At 36.0% G+C, this 24328-nt stretch overlaps 3 protein-coding genes and 1 pseudogene across 3 annotated transcripts; 1 reads left to right on the top strand and 3 right to left on the bottom strand.

The window, feature by feature from the left end:
• Nucleotides 1-960: 960 nt before the first annotated feature.
• Nucleotides 961-2433, bottom strand: LOC148767418 (uncharacterized; annotated as a pseudogene).
• An 874-nt stretch (nt 2434-3307) lies between these two features.
• On the top strand, nt 3308-5523 carry LOC105969313 (protein IQ-DOMAIN 25). Its single transcript, XM_012994065.2, has 3 exons — nt 3308-4325; nt 4459-4677; nt 4770-5523. Exons 1-3 carry the CDS (start codon nt 3945-3947, stop codon nt 5415-5417), a joined length of 1248 nt encoding a protein of 415 aa, XP_012849519.1. The 5' UTR covers nt 3308-3944; the 3' UTR covers nt 5418-5523.
• A 2779-nt stretch (nt 5524-8302) lies between these two features.
• On the bottom strand, nt 8303-11118 carry LOC105969242 (putative pectinesterase 53). Its single transcript, XM_088824941.1, has 5 exons — nt 10685-11118; nt 10432-10603; nt 9806-10012; nt 9051-9283; nt 8303-8641 (listed from the first exon to the last, which is right to left on the bottom strand). The coding sequence occupies exons 1-5, from the start codon at nt 11077-11079 to the stop codon at nt 8494-8496; spliced, it is 1155 nt and encodes a 384-aa protein (XP_088681067.1). The 5' UTR covers nt 11080-11118; the 3' UTR covers nt 8303-8493.
• Nucleotides 11119-12477: 1359 nt separating this feature from the next.
• On the bottom strand, nt 12478-16947 carry LOC105969297 (Peptidase M28 family protein). Its single transcript, XM_088824940.1, has 11 exons — nt 15574-16947; nt 15406-15487; nt 15242-15334; nt 15004-15156; nt 14771-14839; nt 14116-14203; nt 13907-13990; nt 13581-13669; nt 13225-13341; nt 12994-13134; nt 12478-12909 (listed from the first exon to the last, which is right to left on the bottom strand). The coding sequence occupies exons 1-11, from the start codon at nt 16602-16604 to the stop codon at nt 12727-12729; spliced, it is 2130 nt and encodes a 709-aa protein (XP_088681066.1). The 5' UTR covers nt 16605-16947; the 3' UTR covers nt 12478-12726.
• Between the last annotated feature and the right edge of the window lie 7381 nt (nt 16948-24328).

The following is a 24328-nucleotide window of genomic DNA, read 5'->3' as shown; positions in this document are numbered from 1 at the left end:
AGCCTTATTTCACAAAAATAAATGTTCATTAAGGGTAAAACTGTCACGTCACTATGCATTAGAAGAGTCTGCCGAATTAAAACTAGAATTTTAATTTGGGTAAATAGCACTTAAACCCCTTGTGGTTTGGGTATTTTGCACATGACCCCCTTATGGTATGAATTTAGGCACATAACCCCCTTATGGTTTTGACATTTTGCACATGACCCCCTTATGGTATGAAATTAGGCACATAACCCCCTTGTGGTTTTGAAATTTTGCACATAACCCCCTAATGATATGAAATTAGCACATAACCCCATTTAATAGAAAACTGGAAAAGACTCAATTACCCCTATCAAGTCAAAAGTTATTGTTTTAATTTAAAAATTATTATTCTACAAAATGAAAAGCTTAATGTACTTTTTTGAGAAATATAATATATTATTTTATTTTTTTTATTTTACCGCATATATATATATATATATATATATATATATATATATATATATATATATATATATATATATATATATATATATATATATATATATATATATATATATATTTTAAATTTAATTTTCATTTCAACTTTAGAGAAATATTTTTTTTAGATTTTTTCAAAACAATACAAAAATAAATATTTTTTTTCTTAATAAAATTAAAGTTCGATAACAGCTATAACATAGTATATTATATATAAAATAGTAATATAACAATCATAATTAATGATAATGTTAAAGATTTTTAAATTGATTTTTAAAATCGAATAAAGAAAAGCGAATAGCCATAGGACAAATATAACAACAGGAATTGCTCTTAGGCTTATCCATGACTAAAGAAAATTTAGTAGACAGAAGATCTAACTTCAACTGAGGAATATGCCCAAGTTTATTGTGCCAAACAGTGGCAGAAACTTTATTACAAAAAATATCAGTAAAACCATTGTGAGGGTGAAGAACATATAAACCATCAATTTTGCTACCCTTGCCAATCTTCTTCAAGAACTTGTCCTGAATAAGAAAGGAAGTAGAATCAAAAATAACTGTGTGAGGCAAGTTGTCAAGCAAAGCACTGACAGATATTAAGTTGAACTTAAAAGAAGGAACATAAAAAACATTTTTCAAAATCAAATCATCTGATAAACACACATCTCCCATATACTCAACAACAACCAGAGAACAATGTGGTAATATAACTCTAGCAAAATTGACTTTATGAAGAGAAGAAAATAAAGTTTTATGAAGCCCCAGAATAAATGATCCAATAATGAGGCTGAAAAGAAGCTTGAAGTGAAGCTGCTAAACAAATACCTGACACACAAGAAATGTGTGCAGCTTCAGCCTCATCACCATGAGACTGCTGAGTAGGAACCTGTTGCTTGGCAGCCATTTGATTAGAGAAATATGCCATCAATTGCTGGCATTGAGCAGCAGACATGTCAGCCAAAACAGGATCAGAAGAAACAAAAGATGGTTTAGAAGTACTCCATGAAGCTGCATAATCGAGTGGAGACTCCATGGCAGAAACCTGATTAACAGAAAATCTGCTTTGAGGCAAAGAAGAGTATCGTGGTTTGGTTTTATAACTAGGAGGATATCCATGTAGCTTGTAGCATTTATCAATCGTATGCCCATAGATGTTGCAATGAGTGCAAAATCCTATTTCCTTTCTTTTAGGTGCAGATGTGTAAACTTGATTATGGACAGATCGCTGAACAGATTGATCACCACGAATTGAGAAAGCTAAAGAATTCTGCACTTCATTATGGGAAGAATGAATAGACCTCTGCCTCTCTTCTTGAGAAACAAGAGCAAAAACCTTGTTTATAGGCGGCAATGGATCCATGAGAAGAGTTTGGCCACGTGTGGAAGTAAGAGACTCATTTAACCCCATGAGAAAAGCCATTACATGTTCTAAATTCTAATGTTCATTAAGCTTCTGAACACCACCACAAGTGCAAGATCCACATGTGCAAGATCGTCGAAAATTGGATAATTCATCCCAAATAGCCTTCAATTTCGTAAAATACACATTAACGGATTGCGTATCTTGAGTCAGATTAGACAATTCCCGACGTAATTGGAAAATTCGCGGACCATTTGTTTGTGAAAATCTGGTATTGAGATCATTCCACATCTCGTGAGCAGAATCAGAGTACATGATACTGGCCTGAATATCTTTTGACACAGCATTCAAAATCCACGAAATAACAATACTGTTATTACGTACCCAGGCATTGTGAAGAATAGCTTCGTCTCGACTCGGTTCAGTGATTGTACCATTGATGAAACCTAACTTGTTCTTCACCGTAAGCGAAATCTGCATCGCTCTACTCCAAGAGGCAAAGTTATCTTCAGAGAGTAGCTGCGAAACGAGAACTAACCCAGGGCCATCGGACGGATGTAAATAGAACGGACTGGAAACATCATCAACTCGCCGATTTGCCGCCATGGATATGAGAAATCAGAACTCGCAAAATGTCGAATTGAAAAACAATTGAAGAAATTGATCGCGATCTGATCAATTGATGAATGTGCGGAAGCGAAAAATCAAAATACTAAACTGATACCATGTAAATCTACTGATTATCAGTATGAAGGAAGAAGAAGAAGATAGGGAGAAGAAGATACGGAGAAGTTGAAGACTTCATTCATCTAACAGAATTGTGAAAAAGTTACCGTTACAATGTAAATGGATTGGATATTTATATCCAATCATGTAACAGCGTGTTTTAACTAAACAAGAAGTGCTATTTAAATAATAACAACTTCTATATAACATGAAAGTAAAACTACACCTACATTTATCAATATAAAATGTATATATATATTAACAGTGATCAATTTTCTTAATTTTTTTTAGAAGACACATTATCAAATCTAGAGTAACAGAAATTAAGGTACTTCATGCAATCCTTCTTCATCCAATATCTGCATAAATGCAAAACAAGATTTTAAAGTACAAAATAATAATGTTAAATTTATAGAGTCTCACCTAATAGAAAGTAAACAACAATACAATATTGCAAATTAAATGTAAATTACAATTTCAGAAATATAAATTCTATCCAAATCGAAAAATTTCATATATAATATCAATTCTTATGCTGAAAAAATAAAAATTAGATAAACACACACTCTTGTATAATTATTTGCAAAACCATACCAGAAACATAAAGGCACACTAAACTATTTATGTGTGACAAATTCTATTTAGAGACCGTTGACTGAGTCAATTGACACATATTCACTTGCTCTTACCGATTGTACGTATCTTCAGCATTTGTATACAACTTATTCCAATTATATAACCCATAGTTCAGCCTGTGTAAACATTGCGTATAAATATAATAATATATATTTGGATAAGAGTTCAAAGAACTAACCCAAGAGCCACCAGGTATTACACAATTTCACCATCTCCTTTTTTTTTTTTTTTTCTTTTTTAATAAATATGATGATGAATCCCATGTAGGTGTGTTTGTTCCAGAAATATGCAGTACACAAATAATAATGCACCTGTGAGGCCATATTTACTAGTAAAACACTCACCAAAACCTTTACCCCCCCATCCCCAATTTATCTCAACTTTTTCCAATTTTGCTACGTACCTATTTTACCTATTCAGTTCATCACAAAATCCTCAATATTTTTGCAAGCTGTATTATTTGTCTTTGCTTTTAACCTTCAACCCCTTCTCTCACTTTCTCTCTCTTCATTTCTCTCTCTCTCTAGCAGCCTAGTCTGCGGTGGTTCTTCTTATGTAGAATCCCAGATTTACTTTTTTGAATTCTTGTTTTTCTTTTTATAACAACACTGTTTCTTTTAAGGCAGCTTTTTCCATGAAGTGTAGCAGCCTAGATTCTGCGTCCTGAACACCTCAAAACCAGCCCACCTATATATATAAACTTAGTATTTTTTTTAATTTTTTTAAATTAAGTAATTCGGCCGGAAAATTAAAATATGGGAAGAGCCACGAGGTGGTTCAAGGACCTCTTCGGGATAAAGTCTAGAGACAAGGACACAAACGAATATTCCGGCAGGGACGCCGCAGCCGGTTTCTGCCACAACCCGACAACAATACCCCCAAACATCACCCCCGCCGAGGCTGCCTGGCTGAGATCTTTCTACGGCGACAGCGACAGCGACAGGGACCAGAACAAGCACGCCATAGCAGTCGCTGCCGCCACCGCCGCTGCAGCCGACGCCGCCGTGGCCGCAGCCCAGGCGGCGGTCGCGGTGGTCAGGCTAACAAGCCAGGGGCGTGGTACGGCTGTAGTGTTTGGTGGGAGCCGGGAAAAGTGGGCTGCCGTCAAGATTCAGACACTGTTTCGTGGATACCTGGTACATTCAATAATTCACGAATTATTTTTAATTTTTGTTTTTTTTTTTTTGCACTTACGTCAAATGTTAGTTAGATGTCATTTCAAATGTCATTCGTAATTAACCCTTCTGTTATTCGGGCTTAAAAAAAAAGGCGAGAAAAGCACTTCGGGCTTTGAGGGGACTGGTGAAAATACAAGCACTAGTACGAGGATTTTTGGTTCGGAAAGAAGCGGCGGCCACACTTTACAGCATGCAAGCTCTTCTTAGAGCCCAGAAAAGTGTGCGGGCCCACAAAATGCGGACACGGCCCGTCAACATTAACCAAGATAATTTCCCACCATTGCAGTTTCTTCAAGCCCGAACTTCTCTGGTTAGTTTAATTACTTAATTAATTATATTGCAACTAATTTATTAATTAATGTTTATTTTTTATTTTTAATATTAATTAAAATAATTTTGCAGGAGAAAAAGTACGAGGAATTAGAAAGAAGCGAGCACTGCCCAACAACAACAGTAGAAGAGAGCCCGAAAATCGTGGAGGTGGATATGGGCTGCCGGCCCAAATCGAGATCCCGGCGGGCCAACTCCGGCGGGGAAGATTCATTCGGAAAGACAATTTATAATTCTCCTTTGGTGAAATCACGGTTGCCGGTGGCGGAAGCGAGAAACATTCCGGATCTGGAGTGGGGTTTGATGATGGGGGAAGAATGCCATTTCTCCACCGCGCAGAGCACGCCGAGATTCGCCACTTCGACCTGCGTCTGCGGCGGCGGGGGCGGAGGTACTGTGACTCCAGCGAAGAGTGCGTGCACGGAGAGTGAATTTAGGAGGTACGGAGGGGAGAAGCCAAATTACATGGCGAAAACGAAGTCGTTTAAGGCGAAAGTGAGGTCACAAAGCGCACCGAAGCAGAGGGCAGAAGTGGTGGTGGGGCCCAGAAGAAGGCTAACACTGCAGGAGATGATGGAGTCGAGGAATAGCTTGAGTGGGGTTAGAATGCAGAGGTCTTGCTCACAAGCTCAAGATACTGTTCTTTTCAAGAACGCTGTCATGGGTAACCTTGCTAGGTCTTCTGATTTCGTTACACAAAATAACTTCTACCCCAATTGAGAGATTTCTTGTGAGGGAAAAATAGTACATTATTATTCTTTTTCTTTGGGTGCAGATTTTACCTAGTTGATTTTATTATTGAAGCCTTTTTTTTTTTTTTTTGAAATGCTTTATTTTGGTGTCCATATTTTCCATATTTTGCAATTCGGACTAGATTGGCGGGTTGAACTGGTTAAACTACGAACTATTGTCTTGTTTGATTTGACCAATTGAACCGTGATATTACAATTCAAGTGAAAATTGGATTGTTTTGTCTAAAATTGTGTCTTTTTTAAATGAAGAAATAAAATGGCTAAAACAACATCTTTTTATTGCCAAGTGGTAAAAAAAATTTGAGATTGAAAAACATGTATTTTAGATTATAATTTTTTTAATATTCGAAATGATTTGGTGTGATATGTGTTGATATGTTGTTTGTGTATGATCCGACCTGATTGAATTTTATGCAAAATATGTATGCAATGTTTTGGAGGGTTTGGGCTGTAGAGTTTATGCTTGTATGAAGGTTGCAGATTGCTGCAATACAGAGAATGACCGGACTCGTGTGGGGGTACGAGCGGGTTCGATCAACAATTCTTGGCTCGATCGAAGGTTATAACAGCTTCTTCGATCGCCTCAAGAGACCCGGCATCCTCGAGTTGATTTCGTCTAAGACCTGTTCGTCGCTTAACCTGTAAAAAGAGCGGGAGAGGTGCTCCCGGCGTTAGCACTTCGAAGCTTAAGTCAGAACACCTCTGATCAGATTCATAATATGTTCGATAAAAAATAAAGATGGGAGAGTAGTGAATCTGTTATTTCTCCTTACTATTGCCGACTGTTGTGTCCCCTCAAGAAGATGATATAAGCCTCTATTTATAGTAAATATATTTTTGTGGACTCCAACGAGTTCATTCACTTTACTTAATAAAGTGACTTTAAGTCCAAGCCTTAGTAATTAAGTAATGAGGTGGCACTTGTCATTTCCCACTCGTCAGTTATTGCTGGTCGCTCGCCTTGCTCGCCTGCTCGTCGCCTATTGTCTCCTCGTCGCTTATTTGCTCGTCACATATACCATGTGGCTTTATTTCCTCTTTGTACATGAACCCAATTCAATTCGGCCTTGCCTTGTTGGGTCGTGCTAAATCTAACCGAATTAGTGTAAAAGAAAAATAAATTTGATTGACGTTTCAATTGAAAAGGAGTAATGAGTTAATGTATGCGCACGAAAATATGTTTTATTTACTATAGAAATTATGTATAAATAATTATAAAATAAAAAATGAAAAAACCTGCTGGATCCCGGTGGAACCATTTGAACAGTGACCCTGTAACTTATTCGAGTCAATGTGCGGTTCGATTTTCAAAACATTGGATATTTGAACAGTGACCCCTTCTATTTTTTCATTATATTTGCCACTACAAGAAAAAAGGGCATTCCTCGCCGTGGCGGATCTGGCTAGTACTGTTTGTTATACATAAGTTAACTGAAATGGTTAGTGGTTGAGGTGGTAAAAGGCTTCTTCATACATTAATAGGTCCCAAGTTCGATATCTGCGCCTCTCAAATTTTAATTTTTTTTTTCAAAATGGTCCACACCATTGAAATATAATATGTGTGCTTTTTAATATTTCAAACAATACAAGGGTTAGATTGAAAAGTGCACATTGCTTATCAAGTGCACTTTTTATTTACCACTGCTTAACATTTTTCACCTCTTTTCTCTTTTAATATTTCCAAAATTCTCCTAAAATTTGCAAATCGTAAATTTTTGGTTCGCTATTTTTTTAAAGTAATATTTAAATTTTTTATCCACCCGATTTCGAACACCCTTAGCAAAAATCCTGAATTCACCACTGATTCTTGGTATCCCAGTTAGGCAGTTATGGTAATAATATTTTATATGTTGTTAGTTTGTTACCCCAAAGAAAAAAGGTTTGTTACCAATAGTTCATAACAATCAATGGCTGAATCTGAAATGGGGCAAGACAACTATCTCGACAGTTTGCTGAATCTTGAATCGTTGCGAAAGAGCTTGGTCAGACAAGAAGACACCATTATCTTCTGTCTAATTGAGAGATCAATGTACCCAATTAATCTACCTTTGTACGATGATGACGTCACGATCCCCTGTACTTCGTCTCCTTCTTCTTCTCTGTTCCGGTCCACTTCTTTCTTAAGGAATCCAAATCTCTTCAGGCCAACGTATTGTTTATACAACCAGATGTACATGCATACATATGTATCTATATATACATGTCTCTGTTTGTATTGCTTCGTGTTGTCCCATAGGCCATAATCTGATATATAGTTGGTGTTTCTTGGAAAGCTAGATGTTTATGGGCACAAAATTAAAATTTTGATTTGGTACTATTTAGGGTTTTATTACAAAATCAGGGCAAATTACGACCACCCCTCACGGATGATCAAATTACGAGAAAAACCAACATGTTTGGATAACACGTTCACCCTTACGATATTAAATTTACCTACTGGATGAGGGGTTTTTTGGTAAGACAATACGTAGTTGAGAGGGTGATAGTAATTATTCAAACATAAGGGATTTTTTCATAATTTGAACTTACACCAGGGGTGGTTGTAATTTGCCCTAAAAGCAATGAGTGAGAAGAATTAAGTGGCACTTAGCACCAAGCACACTTAGAACTACAAGCACCAAGTATGATATTATTGTGTTGTTTTATCTATCACAACGGGTGAGAAACACACTTAGAACTACAAGCACCAAGTATGGACAAATGTTTTTCTAAAGAACATATGAATCCGCAAACTGCAACCTTTCTAGCTAGTTGAGCGGTACCTCTCTCATTCTTGATCCTATTTTTGATCCAAGTTGTGTGTGTGTATATTGTGCGTGTGCGCGTTGTAACACCATTATAAAACACGCCAAATAAAATAAAATAAAATAAAATTCGATTCGCGAGCATCTATCTGATATATGATCTTATTTCTTTTATTCATTGATATTGTTCTACAATTCTCCATATATGATTCTAAAATATTGAAGCACAACGGAAAAAAATGCGTCCCTTTCAAAAACACCAAAAGTAAAATATGTTTTACCCATGCATATGTAATTAGACTATATGTTGAGCCATTGAGACGCATCGACAAAGTCAGGGTAAATAAATGGTCTAGCCTCCTCATCCGTAAGTTCTTTTGCCCATTCAACTCTTTTTGCAAATTTTGCCCCAGGTCCGGAGCATTTGTATTGCCCATAGAACACAGTCCTGTACATTTAACACAAAATTAAATATTATCGGTGAAATAAAACCCTAACATGAATTTGTTTGATTAATAACGTCAGTTATGATTAATTAGACGTGACATTTAAATAATGTCGACAAGTAAATCAGATTGAGTTTATTGCATTCAATTCCCTTGTGTTATGCATACTAATAATTACAAAATAACTTTTCAAGTGATTGTGTGCGTGAGAGAGAGATAAGGAGAAGAAATTAGATGTTACACCTGATTATTTACATCAGGTGATTGTTAACTGTAAATTTGCACATGCCACCATGTGTGTGTATGCATAGTAGGAAGTTATTTAACTCCATCTACGGTTAAGAATCATCTGATGTAAATAATCACGTGTAGCATGCAACTAATCCTCCGATAAGAAAAGAGAAGACTTACGAATCTCTAGATTTGCGACCCCAGTCATGCCAACCCCTTGGGATGATGATGCTATGCATGTACGTATAGGCAAACACGACCCTAGAATAAGAACCCCATGCCCGACCTAGGTACACTGCCGCTGAACCCGTCACTCTACAATTGACAAAGACAAAACCTGAGTCATCCGACTCGCTATCTCTGTGTTGTGCTGTCAACGCGCCTCCGGGTGGAATTGAGTGCAACTCACAATTCTGGATATATCATCAATAATTGTTGTTTTTATATAAGGGGAGAAATGTATTTGATAAAAAAAGCAAAAAATCTTGGTGGAATAGCTATGTTTGATGCAATAAGAAAATACTATCCATAGTAATTACAACATCAAATAATGTTTCAATATTATTACAATAAAAATATACTAATACTGACATAACACAAAATATTAATTATTAATTAAACAAAATTAAAGTATAAAAAATAGGCGGTTGTCAGCATAGCCATATAACTAATACAACACAATAAAAAAGAATTTAGTGACAAAAATATGTTACACAAGAATTTAGTGACAATAATTGCAATTTTGAAATTGTCAAAAACAATTATGTTACGCTAATGCTATAATTCATTCTAGTATATTTTATGCTATTGTTTTAATACGAAACAACTAGCAAAATGATAAAGGCATATCGATTCAAAAAATTGGGTGGCGGCATTCTAGATAGAACGCTTGTGCATCGACCCAAAGAAAAAGAGAGAGAAAATGAAAACAATACCTCAAAAAACGAACGACCATCGCCAAAGATGAAATCGATAGATCCTTGGATGTAGCAATCTTTGTAATAATGCCTACCCTCGTGATCAAAGAGAGTGTCTTGCGCCCCCAAAAATTTACAACCAACAAATGTTGCAGCGTCTGCCGATATTCGAAGAGCCACTGCTTGCATATCTTTTGCTCCTGGCGGGGGAACCGGCGCCGTATTCTGCATTATTTTAATTAAACCACTGGTTAATTAGGATATGGAGTGGTGTTCTTGTAAAACATATTTATAGTTATATTGCTAAGTACAGTTAATTATTATTAGGACACAAATCCTGTGTTTGACTGAATGGGTTCGAAATTACTAAAATGTTAAATTTTATCTCCAATATATATATGATTTTGATTAAATATTTCAAATTTCAAATCTTCAATAAATGTAGTTTTGACATATTTTAAAGAAGTAAATAAACAATGACATCTCCAATAAATTAATTAGGTTTTACTAGATTTATTAAAAGATCTAAAAAAAAACCCTTAATAGACACAAAATATTTTCTTGTATCAAATTCACAGAAACGGTTAAACAAGATTTATTTTTTATATGCAACTGTCATATAGAATTGAAAGGATGTAAAATACCTTGAATGTGATATTCCTGGCTATGAAAAACGGGCTATTTACGGCGAAAGTGGCCGAATAAAATGTGCCATTTGTATTCTTGGCCATGTCGCCCCACTGAACTACTGTGTTTTCTGCTCCGGCACCTTGTATTGTTATATACGATTTCGTTGGTGGTATTGTTACCTTCTCCCTAAGAGGTCAAGTATCCCACAAATTAAATGAATATAATTAACTTAAATTCTAAATGAATTAATCAAGAAGCGCCACTTACGTATAAATCCCTGCATGAACATTAATCACAACTCTGTCAAGGTTGACCATCGGGATAGAGTCGATTGCATCTTGGATTGTTCTAAAGTTTCCATATTCTGGATTTTGATCGACCGTAATAGTGAGAGAAGGGACTTCCATCGCATTATTCTTCTTCGCAGAGTAATTGTTGCGGGTGGAAGACGGATGATTGCGGCTCCCGACATATTTCACCCACTTTGTGAATTGATCTTCCGAGTAGTTTAGTTTTGTCGCGTTCTTCGTGACTGGCGACTGTTTATTTGAGTTTGATGATTTCATTACCACGACTTTGCTGCTGTTGCAAATGATTATTACATTCATTGTAAATAGAAAAACGAATGTAAGACGATGGAATAAGTGTGTATAAGGATTCATGGTTAAAGATGTATGATTCTGTCATGCGAAATGTTGCATATATATTAGAGGTGGTTCACCATTATTATATAGGGTTACTTGAAAAATTAATGAGAATTTTTTATTTTTTATTTTTTTTAAATTTTGTGTCTAATTTGATATATTTTAGTATTACATTGACTGCGTTTGCAAATTTACTAAATTTTGTGTGATGTCACCGTAATTTCTAATTTTGACCGTTGACTACTAATGTGATGAACAATCTAGCTGGATATTGGTAAGATGTGAAATCTTAATTCCTCTTCAAATTTAATTGGTCTTGATATAGGGTTAAACTTTGTTCATTATATTCTTTGTACCGAACTTTATCGGGTTGTATTTTACTATACACGTGTCTAGACATATATATTTTACAGACATCGACAAGTAAATGTTTATGATTTTGCGTTCATAAAGACGAAAAATTACCCGATTAAGTTCACCCAATTTTTTGTCATCAAATCATTTTACCCTCCAATTAAATTTCATGTTCCGCAACCTAGTGTATTAAGTAACATTTATACATGCTAAAAAAAGTAACATTATTAAAATTATTATGTACTATTCCCGTTTCGCAATTTATTCTGAATATCGTATTTTCATACGAATATCAGTTGCGCTCATTTTAATTGCATTTAGAAAGAATATTTACAAGTTCAACAATTTAAATATTTTGTAATTTTTAAGATTTGAATTGGGTGATGTTTTGTAATTTATGAGATTTGATTTAGATCATGGCCGGTCAAAAATCACATTGAATCCTATTGTATTGATATTACTCTCTACTCTACAGAGAATACGACTACATAATTCCACTATCTGAATTATGTCGATCATAATTAATTTTCATATAAAATGATTTGATTGGGTCAAAGTCAAAAATTAAATTGAATTTTTCAATCTTATTGTCTAGTACTGTAACCTTATTATTGTCTAGTATGATTGTATTTATTTTCACTATGGACTATTTTTACCTTAATTTTTTCATTTTAAATATTATTTGGTTGATTCATGTTATTTTGACTAAAATCAAGTGACACCTATTAATAAAATAAATTTGGTACTTTTTATTTAATCATAATTTTTCATATGAACTACAAAGGCCCAAAACCTGCGTTTCTCCTACGCAGCTGCTCCACAATCTGTATCACTAATAGAACTCGATTCGAAACCGAGGAAAATGTAGACGTGGAAATAAGAATAATATGCAAATATAATATTTGTTCGTCGTTTTAGAGAGTTTTTTTTGTTTCAAAATAGTTGTTACCGTAGAATTTCTATGAAGCATTTATTGTATTTTTATCAACTTTTCATTTACTACACTTAAGAGAATTAACAGTGAAACAATTAATGAGAGTTTTTCTAGTCAATTTATTAAGATTTTTTCTATAATTGATGTATATTTATTAGTTTTATTAATGTGTGTATATTAACCTAACAACAAATAAAATGGAATGGAGGAAGTATCTATTAAAACGTTGGAACTAATTCGGAATTCAGGATTATTAAATACAATTTGGCCGAGCTTCTGACCTCTGTCGACCGACTTCTTCAGTAAACGAACTTTCCTCGCCAAATGCAATCACCGTTTTTCTCAATCCATTGGAGCAACATGATGTAACATAATATTCACGTTAATTTACCAACGAGGCACAACGAAGCTTGTGTAATAACTCTAGCCACTCTCCAAATCTCGTGTTGTACAGAAAGCCAAGACTCGGCGGTATTCACGCTCTTCGCCTTTTCAATTGCATCATCTATCCCGGGAAAGGACTTTGAACCATAATCATCGTGCTTCGATGGTGCATATATCTGAAAAAAAAAATTTATTTCAAAAAAATGATAGTTTTATAATTATAAATTAAAGCAAAATAAATAAATAAATAAAGAACTCACCAAATGCTTATACCACGACCTTCCGGAAAGTCCCTCTCTGTCTGTAAATGCACGCTCGGCCATCATGAGTCTGTCGTTCAACTCTCTTATTTTATGGCCGTCTTTCCACATTGATTTCCATCCTTTGCTTTCGATTAATGCCTACCAAATTGTAATTTATTTTTGTTAATGGAGACCATATTCCTTCCATAAGTATCATGCAAATTAATTGAGTATAAAGTATAGCATTACCTCTCTCTCATCGTTTATCTTAGTGGCTGCTTTTTCGAATTCACTAATTGACTTGAGCAGTGGAACAAGGGTTACGACCTTGTTCAACGCTCGATCTTTCAACTCTTCTGCACTTTTCTGATACAGTGGATTTTTTTTATATTATGTTCTTGTATACGTGTGTATTGAAATAAATTATTCGGTGGTTAAATGTAATATTTGAGAATATTATAAGGAGTTCAATAATTATATGGTAGTGGAAAATAAATAGTTATTCAATAATTAATTAAATGAATTATTTTGAGAATTTGAATTTAATTGATTATTAACAGCCCAAAGTATATATAGTGAAAGATAATGCAGTGGCACAGCGATACCTGAAGCTCGAGGGCATAAGAGTGATAGTTAAAAGGTAAAAGTTCGTCATCTGCGAGCTTGAGTGCAACTAAACCCCAAAGACTTGCCACTGCTTGCACATTACATTTAATAACCAAATCAATTTTGAAGGTACAACCAAAATTAAAATGAAGTTCATAATTTTAGTGCTCGTTCGTATTAAAGTTGACACGTTTTTTGTTTTTATTTTTTCTAAATATGTATAAAATTCTATCTCTGGCATGTTCTTTTCGCTCATGTTGATTACGCTGGTTTAAAGAAATGCATGTAAATTAAATCTCTTATTATTAAGGAAAGTACGACTAACCTGCTACGTGCCTTTGGAACATTGGGTCGCCGAATTTTTTCATCCATGTAAAGTCATCATACATTGAATGATAGACTGGATAACCTGGATTTGATAATTAGTCATCAAATAATATTTCAAAAAATCGTTCATCTCCTAAAGCAACTAACGGATGAAATCGCACCCAACAGTATAGATAATTACAAATAGCTTTCTCCGATTTTTATTACCTCCTCCAAAGGATAAATCAGCTGAAGGAACACCAATGTGTTGTACAAAGGCTGCATAATCTGACCCTCCACCTCCTAGTCTTCCCATCTTCAACATTAAAATCAGCATATATACTTAAATGAAAAAAACAGGAAATCGGACATTTAGGTACGGCCAGCCCCTGAGGTAAGTTAAAATTACAAAAATGCCCTTATGTTTGGGTAATTACAACCACCCTTATGGTGTCAAATTAAATATAGTCTTCAAGATTCAAGATTCTGTGGAATGTTCTCTAGTTTGTACCCGTTTTGTGTAAAAATGTAGTTTCTGATTGATGCACCACAATCTGATATTTACAAGCCAATAGACACATCTTATGATAATTTTGTTTTAAAATGTGGAGCTCGAATGAGATAAAACGGGTACAAACTGGAGAATATTCGACGTAATCAAGAAGATTCCATTAATTTTGACACCGCAAGGTTGGGCGTGTATGTAAGAAGATTCATAGTTGAGGGTGGTTGTAATTACCCAAACACAAGGGATTTTTTCGTAATTTGACCTAACCTCAGGGGATGGCCGTAATTTACAATAACATTTGTACACTAGGAAGCATATTATCTAAAGTCTAAACTCGTGTTTTCTTTCTTTCTTTTTTGCATATCAAACACTTACCTTAGGATTGTTTGTGGAGCTAACCCAGGAATCATACACTGTTTGTGACGAGTTGTCCGGGTCCGTAACCTTAAAAGAAGATACGATTCTTAGACGAAACAATTAACAACAATCAATTATTAATTAGAGGTTTATCCGGCATACTTGATTTAGTGATTCATCACCGATCACTGCAACTTTACTCATTGTATATCAATTAATTAAATCAAAATCATATTATTTCGGCTCGATACCAGCTTAGCAACATGTACGAGTAATCCATCGAGCTGTGGAGTTGCAGATGCTTCAAATCCAGGTCCACCAACTGCAACATCCACATTCAAGTAAGCCACCACCTTTGATCCCAACATATTTCGGTTCTCTTCAACCCATTCTGTCGATCCTATCTGAACAACACTAAATCAATCAATATTTTTCTATTTACTTATTATTCACAATTAAATAACTCGAGTTTGAGATTGAGAGAGAGACCAAGCCATACTCCTCGGCATCCCAATTGCAAAATACAATCGTTCGTCTAGGCTTCCACCCCTTCTTCTGAAGCTTATACATTCTTTCCGCCACCTATATATATTCCATTTCATATCAACCCAAGTTATCATTTATCACAAAATCATATATGCAATTATAATCACCTCAAGAAGGCACGCTGTACCGCTATTCGGATCAACGGCTCCAAACGTCCACGCATCCCGATGATTACCCAAAATCACAAACCTACCAAAATCAGTTGTCCAAACATTAAAATCTCGTCTGAAAAATAACATTGTAATAAATAATAATAAAAAAAATTTAAAAAGTACCGATCAGGTTCTTCGGCTCCTTCGATAATCCCAACGACATTATCGATTTTGCTAATGACTTGTTTCCCCTTATAAGTCAAATTGACAACACCAGGTCCAGGGCCAACTCTATAAACAGGGGAATCTTTCCCACCTTGCCAATCATCACCAATCCCAACTTCACCGCCAACTGTCCGAATAATGACGTCACCATCAGCCCACGAAATCGGCAAAGAAGGTATCAACGGAACATCTCCGCTTTTCTCGACTTCCTCGTCGGAAATCCTCTCGCACCCCTCACTGCTCGGCCACCCCGGCGTGGTGGGGTCGCCTGCACCACCGTACACCGAGCCCACCTGCACCCCGCTCGGCGGCATCCACTTCCCGTCGGGAAACCACTTCTCCTCCGCCGCCCCACCTCCGCCGTAGTCCTTCCTGTCGGTGAAAATCAAAACCCCGATCGCCCCCGCCGCGTACGCGTTCTCGACTATGTCGCCCCTGTATATCTTCCCGTACCTCGCGAGAACAACGCCGCCGGATATATTAACGCCCATTTGTTTCAAGACGGCGTAATCTTCGACCCGGCCGTAGTTCGCGAACACGACGGGGCCCACGGCGGTGCCGGATTTAGCGTAGGCGTGGAAAGTGGGCTCCACCTGTGAGGCCGGTTCAGCATACGGGTCGCCCTCGTAAATCTCCTGCTCGAGGCTGAACCGAACCGGCGGGTCCGGAGAAGGGCGGGTGAGTACGAGGGAGCGGGATTCTGGGTAAGTCAAGGCGGTGTGGTAAGATGCTATGTGGGATTGGATGCTGTAGGAAGAGAGGGTGGAGAGAACGTAGGCGGCGGCTTCGGCGTTGGCTTCTGAGCCGGCTATGTGAGGGCGGCGCGTGAGGGTGTAGAGATGGTTGGAGATTGATTCGTTGTCGGAGAGTGAGTCTGATGTGAAGAGAGAGTGGTAATAGGGTTTGTGAGGGAATGGCGGCAAATAGTAGAGGAAATAAATTGATGTGGCTATGGTGATCAAGCTCGAAATTGCTACCTTGAAAAACATCTCTCTGTTTCTTGAAATCTTAAAGCTAGAAACACTAATTTCTGGTAGTGGTGTTTTTCTTGCAACCTCGTATAGTGTGTATTGATAATAAAGGGAATATTGGTGGATGATGACAAATGATTCGTCGGAGTGGTGGGATATCGTTTTCAGCAGAAATTGTTTTTGTCTTGTTATCTATCATTCATATTATTTTAATCAATCAATCACAGATATAAAAATGGATGTGGATTTCTGGACTTTCAATTACTCGCCGCACCGTAACTTCTCCGATCAGAATTGTATGCCAGGCGGTGGTGAGGCTATAAATTGTACCCCGAATTTGTTTTAGGATTTTGTTTGCGATAAGTAAAACAAAATAAGTGACTAAGGCCACATTTGGTTGTCAAGATAAGTCGATTAACTAAATAATTAGACTTAATTTGATGTTTGGTATCCCGATAACCCGCCAAAATTATGTAATTATGGTTTATCTTGCCTTCTAGTGTGTTTTTTTGTTGAACGTCCCAAGCTCCAATAAAATAATTGGGTTTCATTAGACTATTTAATCTTATTTTGGCTAATCTTATCTTACCAACCAAACGGCACCTAAAAATAAACTTTAACTAGATAGCATAAATTAAACTATTAGAAGTTGCAATTCAAAATATAATTATACAATTTTTACAAATGACAAATGCCTTTTTCGAGTTTTCATGTTTTGGAACATTGTTATTGTCAATTCTTGAGGAGACGTCTCTTTGGATAAAGATAGGCAAATCATCACTCATCCATTCATCATTCGTCCTGCTGCGCAATCTACTCATAGCTGAAAATGAAATTGCCCTCTCAATCATAGCAGTAGCAACTTTCAACATTAATGCTAAAGTTAAAATCAAGTAAACCAAATAATACAATTTGTTTCTCCTAGTTTCTATCATTTTGCGAGCAAGATCACTAATTACATCCAACCGGTGAAATTCACTGCTCAAGCGCATATCAACATGCATGTAAGTGTCTAATTGATCATTAAGCTTACATTTGTCGAGCTCGGTGAAGTCTTGCACATAAAATTCAACAAGACGAAGTAATTTGTCCTTGTCAAAGTGAGAGAATGAGTTAGATGGATCAACGCAAGCAATGCACACAAGCAATTCCATTGTTAAATAAGAGAATTGAGCATTCGTTTTCCATGTTGCATATCCATAATAGTGTAAAACGTCTCAACTTTATAATGATGTAGATTTGACATTTCTTCTTCATTCCGTCTTCTGCGTCCTCGGGTAACATATATATTTAGTATCCATTTAAGGAACATCAACTTTGTGTTTGTTACAAAATGTGTTTACACTTTCAAATAAAGAACCCCACTCGCTTTTCTACAGGACTGAATTTTAGTTTTTGACACTTGAACTAATCTCTCTTATTGCATTCACAATATGTTGATCTTTTCTTCGAAGTGCTTGATATAGCTCATTTGTAATCGCCAATACATTTTTCATATAAAACGAGGCCCAATACAAAATCAAATGACAAAAGCCTATCAATAATGTCTCGTGCTTCAGTCCGATGACTTCTACTTGAAGCATCATGACCAATAACTCCAAGCACATCAATTAATGCATCAAAGATATGGTTCAAACTCAACAAAGTGTTGTAACGAGAGATCCAACGTATATCACCTAGTATTTAAAAAATAAAACTAAAAAAAGAAGTGATGAGACATTAATAAAAATGGTAAAAGAATAATATTAAAGCCTAAAATTAATGTTACTTGTTCGCTTAAGATTCGTTTCTTGATTTAGACCTCACCACTTGAAATTTCTGCCTTGTTGAGTGCCTCATTTTCTTTTTCTCTATGGAAATCACGACGTTTACATGAAGAACCAACAATGTTCAACACTATCGTAGTAAAATAAAAAAGTTAAGAAATATGATCGTGCTTCTTAACAACTGCTACTAAAGCTAATTGTAGCTGGTGAGCAAAGCAAAAAAGTTCAGGATGAGTGTTTTCAGGCCATTGAATTGGCCTCTCGTATTAGTAGCTCCATCATAACCTTGACCTCGTTATTTAAAGACACTAATTCGTTATCGAGAAGAAAAACTATCAATAGTGGCTTTAAGAGTCAAAACACTAGTATCATAAACATATTTAACTTCTACTAATCGTTCAATCTATCGTTTTGATATTGCCCACTAATGTTCACTTGTTCTCAAATATTAATTTTATGTATCCTAAACACATATAAACCTTATGACTATGATAAAACTGCAAATGTCATTGTCACTACAGATTTCAATTGATCTTTAATGTCATTCTCTCAAGGTTTGTTGAGTTTTCTTATAAGGAACAATCACCTTAATTTAATTGTAGCGTTGTTAAACATTGTCTTATTAGAACAACCAAATTGATATATTCCTCCTTAGAGGCAATGTCTCTAACATTAACCATCCATTCAACATCGACTACCTTGAAAGATCTATTTCTCATGATCCGTCGTTCCATCTGCAAATATTTTTAAATTTTGACAAATCATGATGTATCCGATCCTCTATAATAATTGTACTACAATAGTCAATTTACCAACTATCGTTAAACTTCCATAATAAAAAAATGCTAAATTTTAATATTTCCCCTTCAACTACACAAACCTACTACTTCTCTAATTGTGATTGAATTTTTTTTAGGAAATGATTGGTTGTATAATCCTAATCGATCTTATTCCTACTACTATGTACATCCATACACAAAATTCATAAAGGGATCCACTCAGTAGTGAAGACATGACTTAAGCAAGTAGATAAATATAAATGTCATGAAATTTTGTAAGAGACATCTATCTTCACTGAGATTTTGTTGTGTTCATATTATTAATATTTTATCTCTTTCTATAAAATGAAATTAATTTTTTTTATTAATGATTCTTATATATGCAGGGTTGTGAGATACATGCAATTGCAACAAGAGCAGTGGCAGCTCAAAACAGAAGTTCGAGTTCGGAAAACACAGGTTTCTCCCTTGTCAACTGTAGAGTGACGGGTTCAAACGTAGTGTACCCAGGGAGAGCATGGGGTCCTTTCTCTACAACCATATTTGCCTATACATACATGGAAAACAATATCAACCCGGAGGGCTGGTTTGACTGGGGTGATCCCTCTAAACAACTGTAAGTCATCTCTATATAAGTGGTTTTATATATTTGAAATTCTTATGAGTGATGATGTTATTTTTTCGATACAAATGGTCTTAAATGGTACGAGACTGTAACATTTGGGGAGTATCAGCGCAGTGGACCTGGATTAAATAATGCAGGAAGAGTTAAATGGTCAAAAATTCTTACGGATGAAGAGGTTGGACGGTTTACTTTCCTTGACTATATTGATGCATCTGAATGACTCGACCTATCATAAATAACAACATGTTTTGATTAAATATTTTTTAGTTATGGATATTTTTTTAAAAATGACTAGTTTTTTTTTTTGTGATTAAACACAGAGATAACTCAATCAAGTAAGGAAACACAATAATGTCAAGCATGGTTTGGGTCCAATTAATGCTGTTAAAGTAGGTGACCAACAAGCCAACTTGTGGTTGTGGTCTTTCGTTTATTATTGTATTAAATAATATTTTTTCTAATTAACGATAAAACACCTTTTGGCATTCTATATCTTTGTCCCTTGCATAAGCATAGATATAGTCCTTATAGTTATTATAATTACTTATATTTGATCTAGTAGGATCCTGAGATATTTAGTTAAGTAATGTGACTGTTAAACCATGTTCCTAGTCAACGGGTTACGCCACCAATAAGGATATCGGCCTTTCCCATTTGAGACTATCATTTTGTGTATGTGTACTGCATCTCATCAGTAAACGGTATTGTGATATCGGCATACATAAGTGGGTGCACATAAGCTGATGAGTTCATTAAACTCTCTCATCCTAGAGATCTCTAAGTGGTTCTCAATAACTGAGTAGAGGTCTCTATGATATAGTTGTACACCATTAGTCCTCAAGACCCAGACATCACCGCGACTTCACTAGAGGAACAGGTGTATCTTGACCTGTCCCTGAGTTCCACCGAGGACTACCCCAAGGGCCAGTGTTCGTGCAGTCCGAAATCTAGTGAGAGGTTTGTGCATGGGAGTCGGGGATTCGATCGCTAGAATAGTCTTGGATGACCTTTGAGTTCTTATAGTTTGTAATCATTAAGTCTATGGTCAGAGCTGACTATGTGATGATTAGGGAATGTGATTCTTTAACTCATGCACGAACCGATTGCAACACTTAGAACGATCGCAGAGTTATTGAACTATAAAGAAGGTCTCGATGAACCAATGCCTCTAGTTCAATCGGGACATACGTGTCGAAGGGATCGTACTGTACGTTAACTATATCACACGGTCCTTGCAGGAACTTCATTTGTATCTATGGAATGATGATGCGTAGTTGCTGGACGCCAATCTTGATTCGTTGAGCGATTAAGGTGAAATGAGCTTCATCTTAATTAAAACTCTAGGGACGAGTTTAAACCACAAAGGGTTGTGGGCCCACGGCTAGCTTACACCTGAACCATCAAGGGTCACACTGCTTCAACCTTAAACACAAAATTATCAAACGAAGGTGGCAAAAAGTTGTGGTAACCCGAAACCGTCTTCAATATCTCGATCGTCCGAGAATTCTACGCCAAAACATTAGGGGTCGAACCTTCTAACTAATCCTCAAGTGTGGTACGAAAAATTTACGTCGATTGGAGGTCGGACACCATCAACGAATATTACGGCCTCCGAACACTTAGTAGGGGATGGAGAGAGATGCGAGACGAAGTCAGGAAGACTCAAATCGGTGAGGTGTTGTGTGATGTGCACCCGACGTGGATTGAATATCCCGATAAGAAGGCATGCGAGATCAATTGGAAAAGCATCAATTACAAGGGCAAAGTGTGGTTGATGTTTATTTGTACAAATTTAATCCAGTCTGCCTGTTTTAGTCAAGTCAGACACAAAAGATGCGCACTTGCCAACTACATTATCAAAAGAGAGCAGATCGACGTTGGTACAATCATCCACGATCAAATATGGACTACAATGCACGACAACTCAAAGGGATTTTTCTTGCCTGGCTTAATAACTGTATTGTGCAAACATGAGAAAGTACTGAAGCAACCGACCTGTTGGGAATCAGGCATGTGTACGCAGAGGAATACAAAAATTTTATATGAAAAACATATTTTACATATAATGACGTGCACAATTTAGCAATCAATTGCGTACCTTATTGCTTCTCGCGCAAATTAAAATACACATGATATATAATTTGCTCCTAGTAAAACAATTAGCATGCTCGCATTAAATCAATAGACATGCATTTATACAATTTTGCAAATCATTCAAGTAAAAATACACATGGCAAGTATCAACATATAAATAATCATATTAATTATTAAAGTACAAACGGATTCGATTTTACCTCTTGAAGCGTGAGACAAACTTTCGGATTCGAAGCAAAACTGCCACGAAAACTAATCCGTGCAGTCGGAAGAAGCGGCGGCAGAGCGGTGGCGTCGGACGTGCGGGGCAGCGGCGGCGCGTGCAGCTCACGTGCTGTCTTTGGGCGGAGCGTGCGGCGGCGGCTCAGCGGCGGGGTCGCGGCAATTTGACTCCTTCGTCTATCTCCTCTCGAATTTCACCTCGTATACCGAATTATGCAATCACGTGGCACTAGACACGCAAAAGTTAGAACAAATTGAAGAAAAGGACAAAGAAAGAGGCTACCGATTAATGGTGGCGGCGCGTCAGGCCGACGACCGGTGACAACAACGGCGGATCGGCAGTTGAGCAGCGGCCGTGAGTGAGGAGAGCGACTAGGGTTTCTTGTCTTGTGTGAAAGACCTATAAATCTTGTATTTATAGTGTCTTGTGCACAAACCCTAACAGACTTAAGTTGGACCGGACCCAAGCTTAAGCCCATTAGTTTTTCTCTGCTCGTTTCTCAGAAACCAATGATGCGAAATTTTTAACAATTATATTTTCAGAATCATTGAAACTTCCACGTCGATACAAGTGCCAATACTCGATTTCCAATTTCTAAAAATGGAAAACCTAGTTTAGTAAACCTGTCAAATCGGAAAACTTCCCAATTTAGAAAGTTCACTAAGATCATCGTCTAATTCTTTCCTTTTCCTATTCTCATTCATAATTCACAACTATCAATGTTGAAATCAATCGTATTGACTTCCAATTATGCAAAGACCAAACGTTTTAATATTTGACCGTTTATTCAATAAATTCAAGTATACAAGAAGTGTGACCTTTGATGGTTCAGGTGGAAGCTAGATGTGGGCCTACAACCTATTGTGGTTTAAACTTGTCCCTAGAGTTATATTGAAAATTCCATTTTATCGCTAATTTAAATATTGGACGAATACCATAATCTCCCGTGATGTTAAATAATAATCACGCATACGCTATTGTATTTGAAAAATATTATCCATAACTTCTTTAAGGTTTCATTTTCGTAAAAATGCAACTTGAATCGAATAAGTAATTTATCACGAAAACACGCACATGGGCGCAAAGAAAGAAATAAGAGCATTTATTGATTGAGACATATATAATCATCGATGCAAACATATGGAATGATTGGGAGAAAAAAAAAAAGACCACATCATTTTTCACATTAATATTTTGTTTTAAGAAAAACAAAATTCAACTATCAATATGAATTTATCGTTAGTAATGGATCTTGCGAGAGCATAACTATAATGACGAGATGAGATATATGACAATGAGTGAAGGTTGAAGGAAGGAGGTGAATGCCATAATATGTGATGAAAAATAAAGATGTGTTAGTAAAGTTTGTCTTTCAAACATGAGAGGCTTATATGTAATTAGGTATATCGCGAAATTAGCTTAATTTGTGAAGTGATAGATGATGAGTTTTCAATAAAATAATTACTAAAAGGGTTTGAATGTTAGATCGCACTAAATCTCAAGAGAGATTCATGTATTTTTTCGAATCTAAGGAATCTACGTGTAATGAGACCAAAATTCAAAGAAGTATGTATAATTTAGGGGAAACTACAGTTTGCACCCCTGAACTATAGGGCTTGTCACAAACACCCCCTCGAACTATGAAACGTAACAAAATGACCCCTCCGTTTACACTCTGTTAGTTGATGATGATGTGGCATGTTGACTTTCTCAATTATAATTGTTTTTTTTATTATTTGTCGTTTTTAACCCTCAATATATATATTACTAATTGGTAAATAATATTTTCATTTTTAAATATCAAAATACCATAAAAAAATCAACAAATTATTTAAAAAAAAGTAAGAAAAAAGAAAAAAGAAAAAAAAAGGAAAAGGGAACATATATGCAGATGCTGCTCTCTCTCTCTCTCTCTCGACACTCTGTAGAAAACAGAGTCTGCAAACTATTTCTTCTCACCAAAACCATTAAACTCTCCTTAATTAAAAAAAAAAATGCTTACATAAATTAAAGAATAGAAGAACACATTATCTTTTCAATCCTACAATTTGGATGTGCAATTTACCCGAAGAAAAGTTCCATCAAAAAACCCCCAAATTTTAGTTTCTTGCAAAGATTCTCAAGTATCTCCCTTAATCCAAATTAGGCAGTATCTCAGAATATTTTCTCCAAAAAACAGAAGCTATAGTGAACAAAAAACTAATGAGTCCCGCTGCCCTGAAAAAATCGAACCTTTTATGAAGCCATTTGGTTAT

This window comes from Erythranthe guttata, chromosome 10 (assembly GCF_056151865.1).
Source record: "Erythranthe guttata isolate IM_541 chromosome 10, IM_541, whole genome shotgun sequence".
Taxonomy (NCBI): Eukaryota; Viridiplantae; Streptophyta; class Magnoliopsida; order Lamiales; family Phrymaceae; genus Erythranthe; species Erythranthe guttata.
Note: the sequence above shows the minus strand (reverse complement) of the source record. Positions and strands in the feature narration are given on the sequence as shown.